Genomic DNA, 23,297 nt, shown 5'->3' with positions numbered 1-23,297 from the left:
AGGAGGGGAGCAGTGTCAATGGCAGTAGTAGTTCCTACTTTACTACAAAAATATGTGAACACAAATTAAAGAATGAAAAAAAGCATACCATCCACATAACCGTCGCCCATATTACTGCACCTTGTCCATGCTCCCAGTTTTTAATGGAGTCCGAGTTGCTCATTTACTTTTGTTACTTTGTATGTATGATTTTAGTAACTTTATCTTCTTTGTTGTGTATGTCTGTTTTCCATGTCTGGTCTTTGTCCCTGGATTACATCCCTTTGATTACCGCTATAACCTTGGTTCCCTTGATTACTCTTTCCGACCCCTCACTCCTATTTCCCGCGTTTTTACCCAGGGGGTCCCGCCTCTTATTTAACGCAGCCCCGACCCAAATAGCACCCCTGTATTGCACCTCTATACACGTACGGGACTCGATCTTAACGTATTTAGATTTTTTTTTAAATCATAGACAGTACATATAATTTTTGCACGCGAGGAAGGGAAATATTTATATGTAAAAATGGACCGTCCAATCCCAAAGAGTGAATCAGTTTAATATAGGTACATGCATCTTCCTCCTACACTTTACTATTAGATTAAATTAACCACTCATGTTTATCAGGAAGGGAGAAATAAAATCAAATAGTCATGTTCACGACTGACTTTTCTGGTGAAAACGAACAGATATCGTTGATAAAGACTGACTGGGAAGAATCTTCATCGTATTCTCGATCGGAAAGGAATGTGAATGCAAGTGGACAGAAAAATGGATCTCTGCGAAACTATGTCTGTATTCTTGCTACCTGTACCATTGTGAATATCATTTTGTTCGTCACAGTAGTAGTGTTGGCAATTCTGTCACAGGAGGAAACTACTAAAAGTAAATTAAAATATACAGGTATGTTCAGTGAATTTCATTTTAGTTCAAACTTAAAAAATGCGGAATTGCAAACTGAAAATGGTATAAATGAGACTTTGTTATGATCAAATACATGTTGTATACTGGTATAATGGTTTGACAAATGGCAAGATTTACGTAGATAGTAAAAGTGAAAATGGGTGGTTTAAGAGTTGAGATGGGGATAGGTCAAGCTTTTTTGCAAGAAATTATGTTTTACTCGAAATACTCCAACAACATGAAGTGTTGCCCCAGACGAGTGACGTATACCTTTAATGTTGATTTTAGGCCAGGATTTGATGTGTATTAGATATGAATTAGTCTTTATCCGAACTTTCGATTTTAGATATATAATGTAATAAATATATCAATGTCATTTGTTTGTTTACTTATCTTGCATAGTTAACTAATATCAATCCAAACGGCATATATGTGCCAGATCTAAATGAATTTGAGATATATGCATACCCGAAGATCGAAATTTATATACTTGTAATTACGGAGACAATTCTACAAACAATATATTCACGATTGATACAGTCTAGCTGTGTTGAACTTAACATGCAGTTTTAACGAAATAAGTACGTTTAGCGAGTTTACGTTTTCGCAAGAACACCAATTGTTTTTAATGGTACAGCATTTTGTTTTAGAGGCAGGTTCGTGTACTTGCGAATGTCATATGCTAATCAAAAGCTTATTCCATTAATATAATAGAACTAATTAAAATTAACGTACAACAGAATATGAATTGAGAGGCGGGTCAGAGAGATGGGTCTGGATATGATCGACACCCTTACCTTCATTAAAAAGAGGCTCACAGTTGCCTGAATCGCTCACCTGGTTACATTTTGGCCTTTCAAGGTCAATAACTTTAACAAGGAGTTGTCGGACAATTTTGACTCAAAGATGGCTCTGGTAGGACATATCGTTTTGACGGATCATAAATCCCCAAATCAGTTCTATGCAGAATACCCCAAAGGAACATTTATACCAAGTTTGATTCCAATTGGTTAAGTAATGTCAAAGGAGGAGATTTTTGAAAGAAATGACATTAAAAATAGCAAAATAAAAAAAAACATCGAGAAAGGGCAAAAATTCCATTATGGCTTCACAGATTAAAACGAAATTTTTTCCACAAATAGATTTCATGCTGAACACTTTTCCCCATGTCAGAATTTGGCTAAACCTAACCGTTTTGGAGGTTTATGCGAAAAAACTACTGTCTGACCAATATGTTATTTTTAGTAACAAAGGTCATGTTTTTTATGGGCCAAAAATCCCAACGATCATTTTGTGTGAAATACCCAAGGAAACAAATACGCCAACTTTCATTGAATCCTGTGAAATGGTTTTTGAGAAGAAGATTTTCAGAGTTGTAAATGCGAAACATGCCAAAAAGCTGTTTCAGAGGCCATAACTCCTATATCAGTTGACAAACCGTTTCGAAAATTTCGGCACAGGTCAATATTGATACACTTAAACAAGTAAATCCAACTTTTTTTCCTGGAAAAAGTATATATTTTTCAAAACCTTACGTTATGGAGATCCATGAAAAAAAGAAAGATATTATTTTCTATTTTGTCATGAAAATATGTAGCCATGGTTACATAAATATATAGATCAGTTTTCATAACAAGTTTTGGGTGCCTTCCCAAAATTGAAATTCTAAAATATTAGGCACTTTAAAACTGCCGGCCCCGTGCAGGTCCGGGTGTCAAAAGAATAGGATGCAGCAGGCTAAGTTTGTCGCAAAGGGCGACTAAATAGTGCTCAGAACCCTATGCGGGGGCTGGGACGCTCTGTCCACAGAGCAAGTTGGTTGTATGCCCCAGGTGGGGGAATGGGGTACCGCTGGCGTGTTACATGCTAGGGTTGTCAGGCTACATGTATAATACGGAAAACCTGATCACAAACCATAGTGGTGCACCGTGTTGGGAAAGATGCCACGTTCCTCGTACGTTAAAGGACCCTGTTGTGATATTCGTTAGGAGTAGGAATCTTTGCGCTCCGCCACAGGAAACTAAATTGCCCGACCTACCCATTCCTCTCCATTTCTAGTGGCAATCGAAGTTTGTCGACCCTATTATCCTTGTGTCCCATCCCGTTTTTCATATCATCATCATCATTTCATATTCATTTTATCATCCATTTAATGTTCATCGCCTGAATTTAGCTGAAATATTGCTGCATCGGCGTTAAACCCCAACAATCAATCAATCAATCAATTAAAACTGCAAGAAAAAGTTAGTGGGCATGGTATTATTGTGAAAAAAAAAATTAAAAGTGTACTTTTTTCTGCTCATTTGATTATGATTTTAATTCTTAAAGTTCGTGCGAAATTTTGCATTTTTTAAAAACAGCCAGTTGGTGCGGGGAAGAGAACCCAATCTGGTGAGGACCTGAATCTTTCCGGATACATTAGCTTAAAACGTGCGCTTTACACCTCTACTTTCACAAGTATTTCATGGATTTATGTACGAATGCTCTACTCACAATCAATTTCCACCAAGTTTCATCTTTTAATTTTAAGTTTTACAAAATTAGACCGGGGCAGTTTGTGTATACAAAACAGTGCACCTCAATCCCATCTGTATAGTGCAACCTAAGTTAACATTCTGTCAGTCTAGTAGAAGAGAAGATTTTCAAAAAATTGTCCACGACGATGACGACGGACGCCAATGATGGCATAAGCTCATTGGCCTTTGGCCAGGGGAGCTAAAAATGGGCAAATGATAGGTTTGAATCTCCCTTTATGTTAGTGAGGATCAGAACCCCACCCTGTTCATAAACGTCTGGCTCAAGCGCCACAAACCTCGAAAAATTATTTATATCTGAGGATTTTTTAAAACTCTTTGTGACGACTTTGATCAGAGTTACCATGGACGTTCAGAGTATTCTTAGACTTAAGTATGTTTTCAAGTTTTGTGGCACTGGGGTGTTGGCTCCCACTCCCCCAGGATTTTTTAAACAAATGGTCGAATATTGATTAGCGTCAATTGAAAAAAATTATATCATTTAAATTTTGATTTTAAAGTCAAGCTGAGTCTGGTTATAATTTTGTACTACAAGGGCCACAACAGATCATCCATGTGACCACAAGACGTCTAAATAGACCACCTTATCTGTTCTGATTGCATGTAACAAATATGTGGTCACATCAAGTACTGTTTTTGATAACTGTAGTTATCATGTACTGAGCACACATTCTTTAAATTATGTCATATATCATCCTATTATTATTAGGAAAAGGATCATGTAGTTTAACGTACTGTTTGTTTCATTTTGGGTAAAACAACTTCTATATTGATCAATATCAACAGACTGACTTTCAAAAGATCGACCGCCCAAGTTCTACGTAATACATGTAACTTCGAAACTCAAACCGGAAATATATAGAAATATCTTATATAACTATCGGACCATCTTGCCCCTTCGTATATAGTCTTAGACTGGCTCTCGATCGCAATATTCAGTATGTTACACATATACAAATATAACAAGAGAGAGTGTATTGCTAGTAGCTAATACCTGGAACGTAGTCCCGGGAACCAGGATAATATAGTCTTAGCTTGGTTTATATCAAGCGGAATTTTACTTTGATTGAGGAGTACACTCCTCGACCTCACTACTATTTTAAGACGTAGCGACATTTTGTATTGTGAAACATCACACATATAGATTAGGTTAAATACAAATGTTCATTATAACGAAAATTTTAGAAAAAAAATTCATAACAACAAGTTAATCGACCAGTTTAGTCTATAAGACGAGCTTAACTGAACTTTTAAAAGCGAGATTGTGTTCAGTATTAAATAACCAGACGTGGTTCCAAGGACGGATGTGCCCCGAGCTTAACTCCCCTCCTCATAAAATTAGGAATTTTCTTTCATGAAATCTTTATTTTTCGCAAATTCTACCTCGATATATTTAGTTTAAAATTTCGTAGTTTCCCATTTAACTGCCTTTTTTTCGGTTTCAAATTGATACATGTATTTGCATCCACTTGTTTTTGCAATGCTTAAGTAGGACTCCACCTAAGGATCATGCAAAATGTGATTCATGGGTAAAAAGGCTACATATTTTATTTTTGATATTTTGTTTGAAATGTCATAGTAAACAAAATTAACATGTGGTTTTTCATATAACCTGTGCTCTTAAGAGATAAAAAATATATAGAATGCACTGTAGATTTCAAAATTAAGGGAGATAACTCTGTAAATGGCACTCATATACAAAAGAATCTACTGGATTATCAATGTGCATTATCTCCTAAGAGCAGGTAGATTTGAATGAATAATCACACATTTCTGAGTATAGACCCATAAAACAACCTAATTACAAAAATAAAAATATGTAGCCTTTTTTTTGGGGGGTGTATCACATTTTTCAGATTTTGCATGATTCTTACAAAGACAGCTACTTAAAACATTTGCGACTGGATGTTAAGCAAACAACAATCAATCCACGAGGCAATCGAGCTATGGTCTCATTAACGCCCCCTTTGTGAAACAAATTTAATTGTGTCATATGACTAATGAACACATTAATGTACCTAAATGTTCGCATGTTTACTTGTAGAAAATTATTTAGTAAATTATGTATATTTTACGTTTGTTGAACAATAACATCTAGTGAAATACTTTTTTTTATATGATGACCTTGACAATTTTCCGGACGGTGTTTTTTCTCACCTTTAGTCATGTTTCCGTTCTTTAAACATAGAGTTATGATCTTAACATTTATTCAATCTATCATGGCTATCAAGTACAGGCTAATTTTATCGTGTTTGATCGCCTATTTGCCATTCTTGTGTTTATCTGCAGCGCGTAAGTACAAGTTTTCTTCATACTTAAAACATAACTGTGGCTTTTAACTTCATGCTTTGGTATATAATTCCTCGGTGACTATGCATGAGACACTCTAGCTTTAAATGGTAAAAAAAAACAAACAAAACAAAACAATAAAACACTATAAAACAATCACTTTGCATAGCTGCTTCGAATTTTACTTTTAATTTATTCACTGACACATGCGTGTTTACAGTTTCTCCCCGCCCTCGTCGTTTATCAAGTACTAGACTAAGTGTAGTTCTATCAAAATCCACACGACAGACGTTCGTTTTCTCTCTTACACTAAGCAGACATGCAGGCTTTTGGAAATTTCTCGGACAGACTTCAAATTAATTATAAAACCTCAGTGTAAGTGTTTGCTATGTTTTGTTTAGTAGGTTACTGGTGTATTTGTTACGTTTACCATACATGTATCTGTTCATTAAGGTCTTTCCCTTTTCAATGGGAAGACCTTCTTGTATTTCTTCTGATTATTATTATTATTATTATTATTATTATTATTATTCTTTTCCGCCAGGCATTTTGCCAAAGTTTTGGCTGAACGTATCATGACAAGATTTTGACAATCTTTTGCAATCTGACAGGGGACTTTGGAATTCACCCTGTGAGACGTGATCATTTGTCGGTCCAGAGTTATCTGCCCCGTAGCGGAAAAACTAATTTTGCTAAAAAAATTTCTGAAACCGTTTTAGATATACACAAACCGAAAGCTCCATATGTTTTAGAAACCCGGGGCAGTACTATTTGACAAAGTTTCGAAAAGATTTGAGGTTGCCCTGGTTATGCGATTTCGCGACCTGAAATGAAATTGTTCGGTTGGTCACTTAACTTTTAAATCGTAAGTCGTATAGACTTGGGACCTTCACTGTTGATCTTAAATGAAATGCAGTATGTTTTTGGATTTCTTGGTTCTTTGTCAAACTTTGAAAAGATATTTTACCTCACTTTTATGGTCATTTCTGAATCTCTATTAGGCACATTTTTGCTGTAGTTTTTTTGTTTAAGTCTTTATAGTATGAGTTATAACTACTGGTAACGCGGTATTTACTGTCTAAATATGTATCTATATAGGAAAACTCTCCACCGACATTTAGAACTATATTCGTATACCACGAATTCCTATAGTGGTGTCTTTGTCGGTTTTGGTTATTGAAAATCACCTCTCTCTTTGAAAATTGGTGCACACGTTGAAACCAACAGTACTTACCGTAATTAATGCATTTTTTTTTATAAAACTAATCTAAAAAATGCATATGGATAAAGACAATACGTAAATAATGTTAATACATGCGTGAATGTTCGTTTCTGAAAACTGTCTTTAAGAGTATTCTTCCAATACATTTTTCAAAAAGTGGCTTAGACCTAAATCGGGGATGTCCAGCTTTTTATCAGTAAAAAAAAAACACTATTTACGATCTTCAAATGCAAAACAACCCCATGATTGGCCTAACATTTTGAACAACAGCATAGCGAGAATATCACGATAAATAAACATGTATTAATTATTTTCAATTGTCATTAAAATAGGAAAATCAAAGTACTCATGTACTGAATCAATTTATATTAACTCTTTTAGTTGCCTTAAAATAGCAAGAACAGAGATCGAATTCTTGGTTATCAAAATATTTAAACAGTTATTGTACGGTAATTTTGTAAAGTCATTATGTTCCGACATTGTTTTTCCAACTTACACAATGGAGGCACATTATTCACACTAATACACACTACTCATACTTTTGTAGAGACTTAAAAAGTAGTTTTATTTTGACCACATTTTGTTCAATACACACTGAAATAATACCTTTACAATGGATAATTCTATGTTAAGTGTGTTTTAGTACTTCATAGAGGGGTGGCCATTTGACCTGGAAGTGACAATTGAGACCTGTTGCTTTGAAATACTTTATAATTATCTCCCTTTGAATTTATCTATTTTCATGAAAATCACGAGTTCATTTTATTCTCAACTAATTGTATTGATGAAATTGACAGGAAAAAATAGTTTATTACAACACAGTTACTACAAAATTCATCTTTCTTATAAGAATCAGAACTATTTTGAAATTTTAACAATTGTCAAAAACCTCGCCTTTTAAAATATATACAAGAAATAAATACTGTCGATCGAGCCGTTTCTAAAACCTAGAACACATTAAGTTAGAGGCTGTGAGGCAAAGGTCAGTTCTCATGAACATGGCAGTTGCCAGGAGGGAATTGGTGGGAAAGACCTTTCAATTGTTCTGGAACAATTGACCTTTTAATTTTTCTATCGCTTGTAAATCAAATGACCTCGCGTTAAATGATTCATTTTTCTCAGACTCTGCAAGATTCTTACATTACTAAGACGGCAGGCAGTCTGTAGCGTCTTAAATGTGTGTGCATGTTTTTTCTTTTTTTCGTTTGTTTGTTTTCTTCTTTTAACTTTTATCCGTAGTGTTTGCCAATTAGTTAAGTTATTTATTCTGAACAACAAACGCGATGCGTGGAGCTTATAAGTGACTGCTTCTCCACAATTAACTGTCTGGCGAAAAGAAGATTTTGTGGCTATTCAACGATCTGGGATAATAATAAAGAACGTTTAAGATCGATGTTCGACCATCTCTACAGGTCTGTTGGTGGACTGCTCTACAACAATCAGGAGTCAAAGCAGTCCCTTTCATAGATTGTTCTAGGGCAGATCAGTACTTACTCTTCCTAGTGGCATTTTAGGTAGTTGTTATTTTGACCCTAAGCCTGACTGGCTTGCTCGAAGACGATCTTAGAATTATTCTGTGGACAATTAATGACGACAATTATATTAATTCTAGTCTATACAAAAAATGTATATTTGTGCTTTTTAGTGCGAGTTAATACTTATTGCATTGTTAGCCTAGGTTATATGAAAAGAAGAAAAAATGTTTATAAAACAGAGCTTGTAGGGGCCTGTCCAATAAGAAATAAAATACTTTTTTAATTTTTTTTTTCTTCTTCTGTTTTAGAAACTGACGAATTGTGTCAGAGCTTGAATGGAACATGTCGAGAAGACCACAACAAATGCCCCGGTTCATACTTTACAGGTAGATGTGCTGGTAGTTACTCAAGGAGGTGCTGTACACCAGAAATGTCAGGTAGGTAATCATTTTTTAACAAAAGAACAGTCAGTGTCCAATCATTGAAGGATTTGGTTTTTTTGTACATAATTTAAAAAAAAAGAAAAAAACAATAAATTACTACATCGGAAACCCTTCTTGACTCTGCCTTAGGTGAACATTTAGTGTGATTATGTCATTTAGAAAAAAATAAAGTAATAGCAAACATGTATACATGTAGATTAACCAAGAAGATTTATAGTCTACTAAAATCCTTATTTGAATAATGAAAAGGAAGTGTACAGATAACAAATTTATACTATTAATTAATCATAACCGCCTTAAACTGGTTCCCGCGACAAGTCAATCATTTTGAATAAATCTACAGCTCGACAATTTGGCTTTACTCTAATGACTGCTATGGGAATACAGGTTTTCTGACAAAATTGGCTTTAATTTAATGACTGCTATGGGTATATAATGCATGCACGTGGTTTTCCATTTTCGTGATCATCACAAAGAAATTTATTTTAACTCTGACAGAAATGACAAATAATTAAAGACGCAACTATATACAGGAATTCACTTGTTACGGATTACGGTAAACTATTGATACAATAATTCTTCTCTTTAGAAATAGATGCCGGTTATTGTCCAAATGTGAAGATAATATCAAGAGACAGCTGGGGTGCCCGTCGGCCGGTGGGTACTACAGTTGTTGATAGACCATTTCAGTACTTCTTCATCCACCATACTGCAATGGGTAGATGTTACTCTTTCCAGCAATGTGCGCTTGAAGTAAAGGACATACAGAACTATCATATGGACGACCCAGGCAGACGTAAGCATAAATATATACATTAACTATGGTTAAACCTTTAAGTATTGGACAATTGCAAGTTTTGCTATCGACATTATCGATTATCGTCATTTAGTGAAATTACAACGCTATCTTCCCCATGAAAAAATTTTGAAATGGGAATGTGAATTATCTTGCCAATTTCCAATACAAGTTTTTACATCGAGTTGTACCTACAAATATGTTTTTGTACAAGATTCATATAAAAGATTAAAATTTGTGTTCTTTTCGTAACCAGAGTATAGAGACTATAGAATATCTGTTTTTTTTTTATTGCTTAGTCACTTCTAATGTCTTGTATGACTTTCAGATTTTTTTCTTAGAAAATATTATTTTAATTTTGTTATGAAGAAAGCACTTTCTTATTTGGTGTTCCTGAGGCAGATATCAAATTAAATCTTTTGTTATTTATTGGAAAACAGTACATATTCAAATTCAAATTGGACGAAAAACTGTCTAACATTAGTGGTTTAAAGCAAAGAATTCGATATTACTATCGCATTGAACATTTTATTGCCAAGAAAAATAATATTTTGCATAAATTTGAGAAGATATGGGGCCCTATTAGAAATATTTCAGATATTTGATAACTAAAAATGTGCTTATTAGACAATTTTAAAAAACAAGACAGTATATTTCGTCTTTTTTTATTTCAAATTGTAAATTGAAATGTATGTATCATAGAATGATTGTCTTTTGAGCATGACAGAGTGTGAGAGTGAGAGTGAATAAGTATGATAAGTGCAGCCTTTCAAATCAATTTAATATAGTGAGTATTATATACATGCTTACAAAACCCCATTACACTCTAGTCATGTAGTGATGTAGGGGGGTGTTGTAAAACCCCGACTATATTAAAAAAGAAATAATAATAATAATAAAAAGTTTTGCTATCGACGCGACATTTGCGGTTTTAAAATTTTGTTTTATTTACATGTACAAATCTATGGTCTGATGATGCGTTGAGCGAGTGCTGGGCATAGTTTCATACAGAATCTAGAATTGAGAATTTCTTGAAATCATCCTTTAACTCAGTACTTCTAACCGAAATGGTTGAATAAAAATAAAACGATTCGAAGAAAATCTCAATTCGAAGGTAAAATAAAAAATGTAAAGGACTTTTTAGTCATAAGATGTTACATATTTATTTAATAAGCACATGTTCACATGTATATGCTTGCAGTCTAAATTTGTATTAGGTGCAGAAAGATATAATGCTAAAAATTAATAACACAAAGCATACAACAGTACGGAAACGGGTGAACTTACTTCAATGTACATGTACACTACTTCAAACTTAATTTACATGTATTTGTTGGATAATTTCAGGATACTACGACATTGCATACAGTTTTCTGATTGGTCAAGATGGACGAGTCTATGAGGGGCGGGGTTTCCAGCGGGAAGGTGCTCACACCAAAGGGTTCAATCGTATCGGCCTTGCTGCCTCATTTATAGGAAATTTCAATGATGTCCTTCCTAACAAGAAGTCACAAGACGCTGTTAAGGCTTTGATTCAGTGTGCCGTTGATCGGGGATACTTGTTACCAAATTATCGTTTGCAGGCACACCGTGACGTTGGAGGGACGGAAAGTCCAGGGGCAGCCTTCTATAACGAGATTCAAACGTGGCCGCACTACAATGGTCCAAAACCTTCAACTCATGGTTGACGTGCTTCCAAATCAGTTGTGCTTTATCATATTGTGTCTAATCCTTGTATTTGATTTTAAATACCACATGCCAAGTCTTTTTAATATGAACTTTAATCTTGAAGCCAAATCGAACAAAGCCGAGAAATCTTTCAGAAAAAAAATTGACGAAGTTTGTTGAGTTGGCAAAATGTTTGGCATGCTATTTCGATTCATCGGATCATTATGTTTTATTTTCACAAAGACAAAGCCCAAAACATCGTTTGTTTAGGTTGCATAAATAAGTATAACAAAATAAAATTATCAATATTGTTATCGTTTTTCTTTCTTTTATGCAGTTATTGTATACAGAAACGTTATTATGAAAACACCAATAAGTTGTTTTGGAAATAATTTGAATTAGTCGATACACTTTAATTGAATACGTTTGAAAACTATTTCCGGCAAATTTGTACTGTCGGTCATTTGGTAACAATTTTTCTAAACTTATGCAACCTCATTCATTACTGTCAGTGGTTACCAAATCACCAACGAGACACACACGTGGGTGCATTTACAATACATGTACAATAACGCCCATCCTCGATCTGTATTATTCTTTGTACAGACATTATGTAATATAAAATATCAATATTTCAAGTAACATATCAAATACATCAATCGGAAGTACGTTTCACACGACATGTAAAAAATAAATAATAGGACATCTTTATCTACATCATGATAATTGATTGTCCAACGTGTCATAGTTTTCCTTTCTTCTTCCGTCAACCCTTGACTTGACTTATGATCAATTCGGTGGGTGTTTCTAGAAAACACAGAGGACGCTTACCCTACCGGTGCACCTGGTCCGTGCACCCAGTTTTTTATATTTACTTTTGTTACTTTGTGTTATTTTAGTTATTTTATGTTCTTTATTGTGTATGTCTATTTTCCATTCTGATCTTTGGCAGTAAAATGTATTTAAAATGTATTAAAAAAAAACAGCACGTACAAAATGTATTTGTATCACCTCCTGTCAGATTCTAACAATGGAAATTGTAGTTTTGTATCGCCTTTTGGAAAGCAGACAATAGTACAAGAAAAATAGAACACCTGGGGAAATATACTAGTGTTGCTTTAGGTTTGTGAAATTAGTTTAATCTCTATTTGTTTTAGTTTTTATTGTTTTGGTATGTTGCATCAGTATTTGTTAGCTGATGCTTTATAACTTATGGATGATTATCTCGATTATCCTTTTGGTTTGTTGTTCCTGTATTGCCCCGTACGGGTCCAGAAAGAGTAATCAAGGGAACCAAGGTTATAGCGGTAATCAAAAGAATGTAATCCAGGGACAAAGACCAGACATGGAAAACAGACATACACAACAAAGAACATAAAGTAACTAAAATCATACATACAAAGTAACAAAAGTAAATGAGCAACTCGGACTCCACTAAAAACTGGGAGCATGGACCAGATGCACCGGTAGGGTATCAAAGAGTAGACCTGCAGCAGCTTTAAGCTTGTGAAAGGCGCGTAAATAGTGCTCAGAACCCTAACCAAGGGCTAGGGCAAAATGCCCAGAGCAACTGGGTTGTGTGCACGAGGTGGTTGAATGGGTAACCCTGGCAACTCATTACAAGAGTACACTTCATATATTATATTTTAATTATGATTTTATTAAATAATTTGCATTGCTGGAATTTATACTCAAATCAAAATCATTATTAATTCTTATAGTATTTGATTCCTAAAGCATTAAAAATAAAATATATATCAAATATTTTTCTTTTGATTTGTTTTGATAATATTGTTTGCTTCAGATTAAAATATCCAAAACAATATTATAGAAAATAAATATGTATTTTAAATTGAAATTATCTTTCATCTATTTTAAGATATTGTTTTATATAAATATGTATTTATTATTTATTTATTTACAATAGAAACCCCTTGCTACCCTCAAATTATAATAATGGTCATACTTTGTTTAATTAACAATAATGAAAGTAGAACAATCAGAACTTTTAGTATTGGACAATCAGAACTCCATAATTTTAAAATGTTGGACAATCGGGAATTAACCAATAAAAAGGGGTATGCAGCTCAGATGTGCCAGGGTATAAGCATCTTTTTTTCAAGAAACGTAGGTATGAATCGTTTAATTGAATACAACATCCTTTTGGTAGAGCAGATAAGTGTGAAGCTTCTTTCAATTTTTAAATCAATTAGATTTAATATCATTGTTTTAAAGATATGGGTGTATCATTAGTATAAAAATAGTTAATTTTGCACAGTGTTTTAATTATAATACTTAATTGCATGTGAAATCTACATGGAAAGGGAAATAAATCCGGTTTGTCATTGAGATTCATCAAGCAATTCACTACTTAAATGGTACATGTATCAATCGCTCAAATTCATATACAAATGACGTAAAATAGAGGAAAAACTTTAGCCACAATGAGTTATATTTTGTGGAATGCATGGCTTTTAACATTTTTTAGTTATTCGGTACAGAGTATGCATGAATATTTATTGTAACTGTGAAAGGATCGCCTGATATCTGCTTTTCAACGAACTCCGGTTGGTATACACATATATTTATGTCTCATCAAGTAGATTTTTTCAAGAGCCTTAAGAACTTCTTTCTTCAGTACAGGTATTCTTGTACATCTGTACTGCTTACTCCAGGCCATAATAACTAATGATATTAATTCGCTTTATTTATAAACCCGTCACACTGTCAAGCAAGAGAAATGATCGTGAATAGTTCGATAATAAATGTCAAGTATTGCAGTTTGATCGTGAACAGTCACTGTGTTTATGATCCTAAAAACAAACGTTTTGTAAATATGCGGCTATTTCAGCAAGACTACTCAGTCTGGTCAACTTGAAAAGGATTGGAATTCGCAAAGGATACATATAAGTAGTGATGCGTCTTTTATGTTGGTGATCCATTTTTTATCATAAACAGCAACATTTTGCCAACATTTCATTCTAACACCATAAGTCGATTTTTTTTATTTCACATGCGATGAGAATAAAATTTTCAGTAGGGTTAAACTGGCCTGGAGCTGGCATATCAGTAAACAGCTAGTAGTAATTCGTGCAACATATAATTTTGGTAATATTTTATTCCACAGTGGCCAGTTTTCAAGGGAGAGGATTGTGATCACGCCGAAGTACTTTACCTTGTCGCATTATATGCGCCTTTCCCAATTGCAAGTCAGGAATTTCTGGCCTCTATATGTCTTGTTTCGTTTTCAAGTTTAGTTTACTTTTTGTTGCTGAAGTATATAGAGGTAACTATTTCGCTGTACCCGTATTTTGGGGGCAGCTGCAGTCTGCCCAATGGTGTGACGGTTCTCTCGTTCATTGAAACCCATGGGTGGCCTTAGCTAAAATATTTTCATCCCGTGGGGTTGTTGTCTCTTTGATATACATTTGTGCTTACCATATGCATTCTCCCTATTTAAGTTAGAACACGCCTTAAGTATAGTACATTCAATGCTATACATGTAGGTCTACATCAAATACATGTATATAGTGATCATTCTTTAACCGGCTAAAACATGAAAAAAATCGAAGTTGTGATATGATGCTTCCATCAACATTATATATCCAGATCTTATTGGGAAATGTCTGTTTCTGACGAAAATAATATAGATAATGGATTTCCATAAAAGCTAGTCGACCTTTATTTATTTCTCATTGGCCATATTCCCTTAGAGACAGACTTACGGACAAAGATTATGAAAGTACGTCTCATACGACGATTAAAAAAAGTTTTATTTGAAATTCCCATATCCAAATCTGTTAGAGAAATATTCTGTTTCTGAAAAAATTCTATCACAGATTATTGGTTTTCATATATCTTTTACTTGTATTGTATTATGTTCATCTTGAACGTGACGCATTTCGTATACCAAGTTCAAGATCACTTTTGATGGTACATGTAACTACTTGTTTATTTTTGACTGCATTGGCAGGTGGTGCATTTGTAATTAAATTGTATTTTGTTATTTTTTTCTTTTAAATATTGCTATTATCGCTTAGAAGTTGTTTGTATCTTCTATATAGTTTTGCTGATTAATTTACCAAATTTGACCAGTGACAATTTTATGCTGCCTTTTTAATTGTGATATACAGGGAATGATCAACCTTATCGGAATCGTGGCCTAACCTCGGTACATGTCCATTGGAAATGATTACAAGTACATGTACCGAGGTCAGGACCATTATGGTGGTTTCCGGATTTTACCTTGATATTGCCATTTGTTATATATGTGATGTAAATTTGGTCGCTTCCTCAGCGGGGTTCGAACCCCTTACCTTCTCTGGCAACACAGCCTGCACTTATTCCGACGAACTACACCACTCGACCAACTATGTTATATTGAAACATAGCATCTATTAACCGAATGATACTTCCTCGTAAGTATATCCAGAGCGTAAAATTTAGCACATGATATAACTGAATAGGACAACCTCTGATGGTACTGGGTAAGGCAGTAAATGATCTGCAAAGATATACAATTACAGCCAAATCGAGTAGATAATACATATAAAAAAAGTTTGATTGGATTTGGGAACTCTACCACCTTACTTGCTAGTGCATTACTATGTAAATACATGCATAGCATGTACGACGGGGTCCAGTCTAGAATCGATGTGAGGTGGCAAATTTGGTCTATCTCTTAGCCGGATCCGCTAACTGATAAACCAAGATTATCGATCGTAAACTATAGTTTGCGAGCGATAAACTAGATTACTGTCGTGTGCCATATGTATAGGCTGAATGGTGTCTTTTGCATTATCTGAAAAATGGTCGATTGAAATAAAAGACAAGTTTCTCTACAGCCTTTTGCAAGTGGTAATCATTTTAACAGGCAGCTTTGATTTGCATGCATTTATCTTTGATTAACGTGATGGGGTTGTTTATAGAGTGCAGTGATTGGTATATAACTGGCGCGAATTCATATGGAGCGAACTAAACGTACGCGCCCTTGCTCCCCCGGTAGATTAGAACAAATAATTATATTTGCTTTAAAATATGAAAAAAGGACGTCAGTGACCTTATATTGTGGGTGCCTTACGCTGGTTCATATTAAAGATGAAATTCCTCTGTACTTTCAAGTAATTTCTCCTTTACACGTATGACTTTGGTATACATGTATAAAAAATCTCCAGTGCAAAATGTATATTATACATCCAGTAAGAACCATTAAATGTTAAGGGTATGGTATACCATGGACCATGTTAGTGAAGTGTGATTTCCTTTCCTCTTGCTTGCCCCACCTCCCCCCCCCCCCCAAAAAAAAAAATCGATTTGCTATGCGTGCTTGTTCTGGACCTCATCTTTCACAGGCTTAAAATTAATGTAAATTAAGTTCAGTGTCACCCAAAAACTAACATTAAGGATGTATCACAATACAACAAAATGATACTTTTAAAATTTTGCAACACATGTCATTTCATTGGCTGATGACGTAAGATCATGATATTCTCATACTCTGTAATTGCAAAACAAATTTCAACAATATGCAGGGTATAGGGAATGCGAATACAATATTGTGCAGGCAGATTTACTTAGCATCCTTCTTAATTATGGAAGAAACGCTTCTCGCTTAGACAATTTTATAATATGATAGTAGATTGAATATTGCACTTGAGATAGGGACCATTAAAAGCCTATCAATCTTTGTTTTGAGAACGCTGATATGTCACGAATATATTGTATTACGTGCAACTATAGAGTGTTTTGGTTGTACGACTATGGTCCAACGAGGCCAACGTTAGTGCAAATGTCTGACAATAGGTGCTTTTTAACGTTTAGTTTTGAGGAAAGTATGACACCCCTCGTCTGTATGCACATGGAGATTCCTATAGCTTGCTGGTTTGGCTTGTGTCTGTAAGTGGTTAAGTGTAGCCCTTAGGCAAAGGATAAAAGGAACAGGCTACGCAGAAAAAGTTTCAAACAAGGAATACTTTTAAAGATTTGACGTTTATTGTGACGTCGGGGTGATTAATTACGCAAAGTCTAAATATTAGTAAATAATAACAAGACTAATATACGAACAAGCAATACGTGACTCAATTCAATCCTTCATATTGAATTTTTTGTAATACCACATAATATGGAAAAAATAGAATAAGTGGATTTTAACTATGCCAGTTGGTCAAATAAACAAAAAATCCATTTAGTGATAAATATGTCGTGGTATGGGAAAATCCAAAATGGGTCACCATGCAAATAGATGCTGTAAAATATAAGGGGAATTCAAGTCCAAAACAAACCAAAAAGTCACAAGATATACACCGTTCGAAACTCTTAAGTCACCATCCATTCAGATTTTATCCTGGACTCGCAATCAGGAAGCACTCGGAATAAAGGTTAAAGTTGTCGATGTTATAAGTCTTATCAACGCCACGTGTTTACCGTACTAAGTTGAAAAATGACAGTGAAAGGAATTATCGTCGTTCTCAATGTATACATTATGTACATAGCGAATTATTTCTTCGCATATTCTGCAGGTAAGCATTGGATAGGCTAAGAAAAAAAAACAGGTATTGTCGTCAATATGGGATTTTTATATTTATGAATTGGCAATAATAAAATTTTGGTCTATTGAAAAATAACATAACTTTTCCATGTGCATATTGTTTATTGCGCAAAGTGCAATAAACAAAATATGCACATGGAAAATTTCATAGCCAATTCTTATAAATTAATTTTAAATCATATTTTTATCTTTAAACATGAGAAAAGTAGCTCTGAATTTAACTGAATATGGGTGTGTCAATATTTTCGTTATCCATTGAGATATAACAAAATCATTTTAACCAATCAGATTACAGTATTTATCTCAAATTAATTTATGCAGATTTGTAGATACCCCAAAGATATCTATGAAATAATTTTTGTTCGTATTGTACATGTATCTGTAACAGTTTTTACAGTGACTGTTCTTATTTTGATCATTTGTAAATTAATTTCCCACTAAATTTTAATTCAAAATTGAGGAACGTATATGTGTGTGTGTGTGTGTGTGTGTGTGTGTGTGTGTGTGTGTGTGTGTGTTTAAGGGAAAAAGCGAATTTTCGTCAAACTACTTAAATATATACAATGAACAAAATGTACCAACCAAAACATGAAATAGTAGAATATGAATCTATATTTTTTTCTTACACGAAAATAAAAAAAAATAGACAACAAAGCATGCTCTCTCTATGTAGGCAATTTAAATATGAACCTGGTGTTACCTAAAAGTATTTGACTTTTACATTGTACTGATACTTTTAATCCAGAAACCAGACTTCATCTAAATGAGTAAATTTTGTAAATTGAAATGTTTTTTTTTTCACCATTTCCTCAGAATCCTCTCTCTCTCTCTCTCTCTTTAATGAGAAGATGAAAAAGTAAATATCCGCTTGACAACACGGGGTGTGTATGCATACGTTGCCGTCATAGAAGGAAATGTGTTTTTTCTTTCTCAAAAATGAGCGAACAAACAAATTAATATTGTTTCTAACAGTATTATGGCAAGAGGCTAGCCCACATTTTCCACAATAACCCATCACTGATTTATTTCTGTACTGTCTATAAAATGATGCCGTATTCTGTGGTCACGAAATGATGAATGTCACTTGACAGATTCGACTTATTTTCCAAATATTTGACACAGACAGATACCTCAACTAAAAAACACCACACTCATAAAATCTTTTGCATTTTAGAGACCCTGATGCAGTTAGTGGTCTTTGTAAAAAAAAGTACTTTTTTACAAAAATCCTCATGAACTTCCTGATTTCATGATTTTCAAAATGAACTTGTCAACAGGTTTCTGAAAGGGGATCCAGAGTAAGGGGATTTCCGACTATTCTTCCAATCTCTTGTCAGTCCTGCATTTGGATTATAAATGCAGAAAATATGAATATTTAGACACTGCAATCATATTCATAACTGTTATATAATTATCTTAAAATTGTAAAATACCTCGATAAAATCACAACTTTTAAGTTATAGGTATTTAATGACAAGGATTTATCCCTTAATTTGTAATCAAGAGACCCTTATAACGCTTATAACGACCACGTGACCTTACAAAACGCTGTTTGTTTTATTTAAAAAAAAAAAAGAAATATCATATAAATTTCAAATACTTAATATTTTATTATTGTCCAATACTGGCCCAACAAAATACACGGAATTGGCAAACTTGTCGAACAAAACTGTGATAGACTAAAATAAATGTTCTTCCTTCAAATACTTAATATTTTATTGTTGTTCAATACTGGCCCAACAAAATGCACGGAATTGGAATGTTTTTGGAACAAACGCGTTGGAGAGTGGTCCGGCGTTTGAATTATCAAATGGTTATTTCTCTCCCCACCTGTTTTCCTCTTTTCACAAACCACAATGACATGGAACAACATTCGTGTACATATTTGTACGTGTACTTTAGCCTTAATATTTTTATTGCAGTAGTACATGTATATACAGATAAGGCTTGTACGGACATCGACGGGCAGTGTCAAGACGACCATTTGATATGCTCGGGATCTTACTACAGCGGGAAATGTACCGGTAGTACAACTAGACGATGTTGTACCAACAACCCAGTCGGTAATGTACATGTACTTTTTGTAAATATAAATTTAAATGAATGAAAGCAAGTACGCCAAATACAATATAATGGTAGAACAAAATATCACGAATAATCAAATTTAAAACTGCGGGATATTCAATAAGTTGGTACATGACAGCAAAGAGTTAAATATATATATACTATAAAAATCCTTGGTGACACGTATACATTTTTGTGCTTCGCAGAGTAGAGCTAAATTGAGAAAGAACAAAAGAATTTTGCTTGCAGAAGAATATACCGGGTATGCACAAAGACTATTCCATAGTTACGCACTTTGAATGCACATCAACGTTTTTTCTTGATATATTTTAGAGATAGATGCCGGTTATTGCAAAAATCTTAAAATAATATCACGGGATAGCTGGGGTGCTCGTCGACCAGTAGGCATCTCAACTGTCCAAAACCCAGTCCCTTATTTTTTCATGCATCACACCGCGGGACATGAATGTCATTCGTTTACACAATGTGTCCACCGATTGAAGGCTATACAGAATTACCATATGGATGATCCTGGAAGACGTAAGTTGGGATTATTTTATCATTTAGTTTTTCAGAATTTGTACTAAGGGGCTAAGTTGACTGTCCTCCGCTAGTTGATTCATTTGAAATTGTGTCGCTTTTCCCTTTCATCTATTTATATGGACGGAGCGTCTGCGACGTTCTACCTGTATATATATAGAATGTAAAACCAGAACTATGAATAGCTAAAATATTTTGACAGAAGTGGCAAAATTTGTCTACACGAAAGTAGACGATTGCCTAAGTGCGGAGTCGCTGTTTTGTCCTTTATACGATGTTGTGCTGCGTCCAGCATAAGCATATCCTAAAATCACATAACTGAGTAGATTAATACATGTACATCTAATTTTGATGAATTCTTTTAACTAATTTTGGTAAGTGCATACTAATTGCATTGATATAATAGAAAAACAATATTGTATCGCTCTTTCCGTTCCCACTACCACATTCCACAAACACCCAAGCAGGCATCATTAAATTATGATTCCCTACACTTTTTACTAAGAAAATGAAGGTAAAATGTGAAAATAGGCAGTTTAAAAATATATTTTTTAAGTGTCAGCTATGGGAAAATGTGAAATTTTACCAAGCTTTGAACAGCGCCTGACCTTCGAAACCCGCCCCAGTAAGAGAAGAAACGAGTGTATGGCGCTGCTCGGAGCTTGCTATTTTACTTATTAGTCGAGCGTTTTGTGTCTTTTAAAATGAATAAGGATAGGTTCCCTTAGCACGATATTGCATATAACAATTACTGATCATGAAATAGGTCGTGATATAGTGAATAATATGTATCAGATTTTGGGACTAGTGAAAAAAGTCGTTATAATTTTGCACTAAAGCGGGACAAGTGACCGAATTTGTTCTTGACAAATACATGTACAGTAGTAGAAACAAATCCTTACTTATTGCCTTTGGAGGTTAGCATAACGTTGTTAACTGTCGTTGACATTACACTTGTATTCCGCAAACTGTGTGCAATGACTTAATACATGTACACCTTTGATGTGTAGGCTTCAATCATCAAAATGTAAAAGAACAAGGTATTGCATATCCGTATATAGCAAAACCTTGCATACAATGTTTGATTTTTTTCAAACATAGAAGATTAATGACTTGAAAACCAAAAATTAGAAGGTTTGTCATAACAATCTCTTCATTTATACAAGATGAGAGACATCTGTTTGAGCTTCTTAAATCAAATATTTTTGGGGAAAATGTTTCAAAAATTTACTTTATTGTATGAATATTACTCTAAGTTACCGACTTTTTATCTTTAACTTTCAGAATATTTTGATATCGGATACAGTTTCTTAATTGGACAAGATGGGGTTGTTTATGAAGGAAGAGGCTTTGACCGAGAGGGAGCGCACACAAGAGGCTACAACAGTGTGGGCATTGCCGCATCAATCATGGGGAACTTCATGAACCATGCCCCTAATAATCAATCGATAGTAGCAGTTAAAGCACTACTTGAATGTGCTGTGCGTGAGGGGCACCTTGCAAGTGACTACAAACTTTATGGTCATCGTGACGTTGGGACGACTGAATGTCCTGGAGACAAATTGTACGCAATTATACAGACATGGCCTCATTACAGCACTGAGCAACCAGTCGCTGGATGAATCTATAGTCTTGTACCTGAATCAAAACAATACGATGAAATCTCTGTAATCCGACACTCATAAGGAGCAGAATAGTTGAAAAGAAACATAGTAAACATTTACTAACGACTGCTAATACATAGGTTAGAAAAAACGATTCTTTATTAACGTTGAAAACTTGATATAAAAATCATTCTTGGTACAAGGCAAAACTGATCTAGACAGATAGGTGAACTTTGCACTCATGTTCAATTTACATGTGCATATATATAAAACATCAAATTAGTCTTACAATATAGGTCTTTTGTTTCACATAGAAGGTTTTTATAAGAAATTTGATTGTATAGAAGTGTAAGAATATGTTTCGAATTCAAGTGTCAGATTGATCACATTCCTCTATATTTAAATACTGGTAAGATTTTTATTTATCAGGGATAGTTATCGAACATTTTATATTTTGTACCTCACCTATAGAAGGAGGTCGACAAATAAATAGCAATGTAGTATGTCAGGTTCTCTTAAAATATATAAATGTATTTTTTTATTGCGTAGTTGCGTATTTTATCACCCTTGAAACCCAACAAAGTCGTATTGTGCTATATTATACACAATGCATAGGCAACACATTGTTATATAATACTTTTCGTTTATAGGAGTTCATCATGAATCTTGGTAAAAAAGTGCGGTTTATAACTAGTATATTTTCCCAACGTTTCCGAGAAAAATAATATAAAAAGCACACACACAAACGCACACGCACACAAACACACACATATACGTATGATGTTGATTGGTAAATTATACTATAAGTGTACAATTTATTGAAAAAAGACAGACGTCACCGATACGTCTACCAATGTCAAACATTTGTAGGGAAATAGGAAATGAGAGTACAGATTTGATGATCTACGTGTAGATGCATTGGACCAAAAACGGAGCAAATCTGTACATGAACCTAGCTGCTCCTTTAAATCCAATGAAACAATTGTAAAAAAAAACATTCAAATACTCAATAAAAATCGAATTTCAAGGGTCAAAGAAAAGATGACAAGAAATGATATTTTATTATTCAACCAGAGAACATTAAGTCGTTATAATTTTTAAACTAGAGCGGGACAAGTGATCCACTTTGTTCTTGACAAGAACATGTACAGTAGTAGAAACAAATCATTACTTATTGCCTTTTGAGGTTAGCATAACGTTGTTAACTGTCGTTGACATTACACTTGTATTCC

The 23,297-nt window shown here is 34.1% G+C and overlaps 2 protein-coding genes across 3 annotated transcripts; both read left to right on the top strand.

Moving 5' to 3' along the window:
- Nucleotides 1-552: 552 nt before the first annotated feature.
- LOC148601208 (peptidoglycan recognition protein-like) lies at nt 553-11,624 on the top strand. Of its 2 annotated transcripts, none has more exons than XM_088554578.1 (4): nt 553-883; nt 8,712-8,840; nt 9,436-9,642; nt 10,990-11,624. In XM_088554578.1, exons 1-4 carry the CDS (start codon nt 634-636, stop codon nt 11,328-11,330), a joined length of 927 nt encoding a protein of 308 aa, XP_088410704.1. In that variant the 5' UTR covers nt 553-633; the 3' UTR covers nt 11,331-11,624. The 2 variants fall into 2 exon arrangements, with proteins under 2 accessions (XP_088410704.1, XP_088410705.1); XM_088554579.1 differs by lacking the exon at nt 553-883 and adding an exon at nt 5,477-5,709.
- Nucleotides 11,625-17,613: 5,989 nt separating this feature from the next.
- Nucleotides 17,614-22,606, top strand: LOC148601207 (peptidoglycan-recognition protein SC2-like). Its single transcript, XM_088554580.1, has 4 exons — nt 17,614-17,828; nt 19,780-19,920; nt 20,255-20,461; nt 21,746-22,606. Exons 1-4 carry the CDS (start codon nt 17,750-17,752, stop codon nt 22,081-22,083), a joined length of 765 nt encoding a protein of 254 aa, XP_088410706.1. The 5' UTR covers nt 17,614-17,749; the 3' UTR covers nt 22,084-22,606.
- The last annotated feature ends 691 nt before the right edge of the window (nt 22,607-23,297 follow it).

Source organism: Perna viridis, chromosome 12 (assembly GCF_037379345.1).
Source record: "Perna viridis isolate PV_CMFRI_1.1 ecotype Kerala chromosome 12, ASM3737934v1, whole genome shotgun sequence".
Taxonomy (NCBI): Eukaryota; Metazoa; Mollusca; class Bivalvia; order Mytilida; family Mytilidae; genus Perna; species Perna viridis.
The sequence above is the reverse complement of the archived record's forward strand: the minus strand, read 5'-3'. Positions and strand labels throughout refer to the sequence as shown.